At 62.6% G+C, this 2,259-nt stretch overlaps 1 protein-coding gene across 1 annotated transcript in view; it reads right to left on the bottom strand.

Moving 5' to 3' along the window:
* Positions 1-890, bottom strand: part of EMIHUDRAFT_242784 (hypothetical protein) — a gene marked incomplete at both ends in the record, with an annotated part of 2,143 nt that extends 1,253 nt beyond the window's left edge. Inside the window, one exon of the mRNA XM_005772044.1 lies at positions 31-890. Within this exon, the coding sequence (XP_005772101.1) occupies positions 31-890 (860 nt within the window). The remainder of the gene's footprint in view (positions 1-30) is intronic.
* Positions 891-2,259: the final 1,369 nt, after the last annotated feature.

The raw sequence follows: 2,259 nt of genomic DNA, 5'->3' as shown, positions 1-2,259 counted from the left end.
GGGCCGTGCAGCAGGTGGAGCGCCGCAAACGAGGCCGCGGCCTCCGCCTTGCCTCGTGACTTGGTCGAGCGCATGGCGCGCTGCAGCTTGCGCTTCTTTTTGTGAACGCAGCGGCCGGGGCGAGACTCGTGCGAGCCGTCCTTGCCGCCGAGCTGCTCGCGCAGCTTGGAGACGGCGCCGCGCGCCTCCTGAAGCTCCTCCTCCTCCGAGTCCTCCCCGTCGCGCGGCGCGTCGTGCGCGCCGAGCAGAAAGTGCAGCGCCGCGATCCGCAGCTTTGGGTGGGGGCAGAAGAGGGCGGAGGCGATGACGTTGACGGTCTTGGCGTCGCGCCAGACCTGCCTGCGGTACAGCTCGATCATCGCGCGCAGCGCGTACTTTGCGCCCACCGAGCTCGGCTCCTGCAGGATGTGGATGACGTGGTTCTGCAGCGCGCGGTTGAGCGGCTGGTCGCGCGCCTTGCGGTTGGCTGTCTTGATGTCGGTCACGACGTAGGCGTACAGCCGCGCGCGCAGCGTCTTGTCGCGGCAGCGGAACAGCCGGAAGCACCGCTGCAGCAGCGCGAGCGGCGGGACCATCCCGCGGTTCCGCAGCAGGACGAGCGCCTGCAGCAGCGCGCGCCGCACGGCGGGCTCGAGGACGTCGTGGCGCTCCTCGAGGAGGCGGCCGAGCCCCTCGGGCAGGTCGGCCATCAGCGACGGAAAGCACGCCGCGATGTGCGAGACGAAGCTCAGCAGCGGCAGAAAGTCGGCCGGGCTGCTCCCCGGCTGCTGCTCGACGAGCGCGAGCAGCGACTGGAAGTGGCGCAGCCGCCGGCCGACCTCCTCGGTGTAGCCATCCGGGTCGCGCCGGACAAGGTTCTGCAGCGTGGCCAGCGAGGGCGCGGCGGCCATGGAGCCAGGGCCAGGGGCAAAAGCTGCCAGCACGTGCCCCCGCACGCACTTCAGTGGCGGCGTGCGTCCATTTCTTTTGTGATAGTACTAGCAAATCCAGTTCGCACCTGTGTCGAGCCTGTCTGCTGTGGGAGTTCTTTTTTTAAATTCTTTTTGTGAGCCGGTGTGTGTGTGCTAGTCCGCGCCAGTCCGCGCCCTTGTCGTGCCAGTTTTTTAAGACCTTTTAAGAAATGAGGAGCTTTGGGGGCTTAAATTGCTATCGCTGAAACGGATGAGATGAGACTCTATCCTTTTCCTCCAAGCCGGTTCCGGAACCGCTCTGAGCGCGTGGGCCTGCCGACACCAAGTAGCTCTTCAAGTTCCGGGGACCAGCTTTGATTCCGAATCCCGTCAGAGATCGTCTGAAAGAACGGTTTGATCACCTGTTCCCAGCCGCCATCCCGGGGACTATCGTAGAATGCGTCACCTTCCGCATCGCTCGCGGGCAGCAAGCTGCTCATAACCAGATCACCCATGCGACCCTCCTGCCGTTGAACGAAGTACATCTTGGTTGTCCCCCGCTCATGGTGAATGTAATGCTCTCTGGGCCGGAACCTGGTCGCGTAGAACTCGACCAGGTCGAGCAGCAGTTGTGCCCTTGCGTTCTCTCCGGAATAGGCCTTCCGCGGCCATACCCTGCTATCAAGCAGAAAGCATAGCACCAAGACCTCTATGTGAAACGAGCGCAGGTCGATCGAGGCGGCGAGGGCCGGCAGGACACACACGTGCAGCGCGGCCTTCAAAAAGCGGACCAGCGGTCCCCATCGCCGCATTGGCGTGCAAATGCACTGCGTCTCTCGCATAGTTGTGATGACGTTAACCATTCCAAGACCGTGGTGACAGTCACGGCGTCGGCTGTCGTGAGCCGTCACGTCCACGTGAAGGTTGGTAGTCAGACTGAACTTTAGCGTAGGGACGCGCGCAGTCAGCTTCTCGTCGTTGATGATGACTTGCCTGATGCCGAGTTGTTGCAAGAGCTCCGCTTCCCTGTTGAACACGAGGTTCCGGAACCGCTGCAGTGTCTCCCGTTCCTCCGAGCTGCCCACGACGACGACATCAATGTCAGACCACTCTGTGTCCGTGCCCTTTTTTCGGGCGCCGTACTCGAGGAGCTCGAATCCTGGAAGAGATTCTTGGACGAGCATCGTCAGCCATAGCAGCGCCCGTTTGTAGATCTGAGTTTGGCGGGCGCAGCTGTCGCTTGGTGAGGGTGTGCGACCCACAAAGTCGAGTTGTTTTGTCATGGTCGATAGCGCCTCCTCGTCGACCTCGTCGATAGTGGCAGATGGCAGAGGAGAAGCTCGGATGGAGGGAGGGACAAACGAGCGCT

The sequence above is a fragment of the Emiliania huxleyi genome (assembly GCF_000372725.1).
Source record: "Emiliania huxleyi CCMP1516 unplaced genomic scaffold EMIHUscaffold_368, whole genome shotgun sequence".
Classification (NCBI taxonomy): Eukaryota; Haptophyta; order Isochrysidales; family Noelaerhabdaceae; genus Emiliania; species Emiliania huxleyi.
Note: the sequence above shows the minus strand (reverse complement) of the source record. Positions and strands in the feature narration are given on the sequence as shown.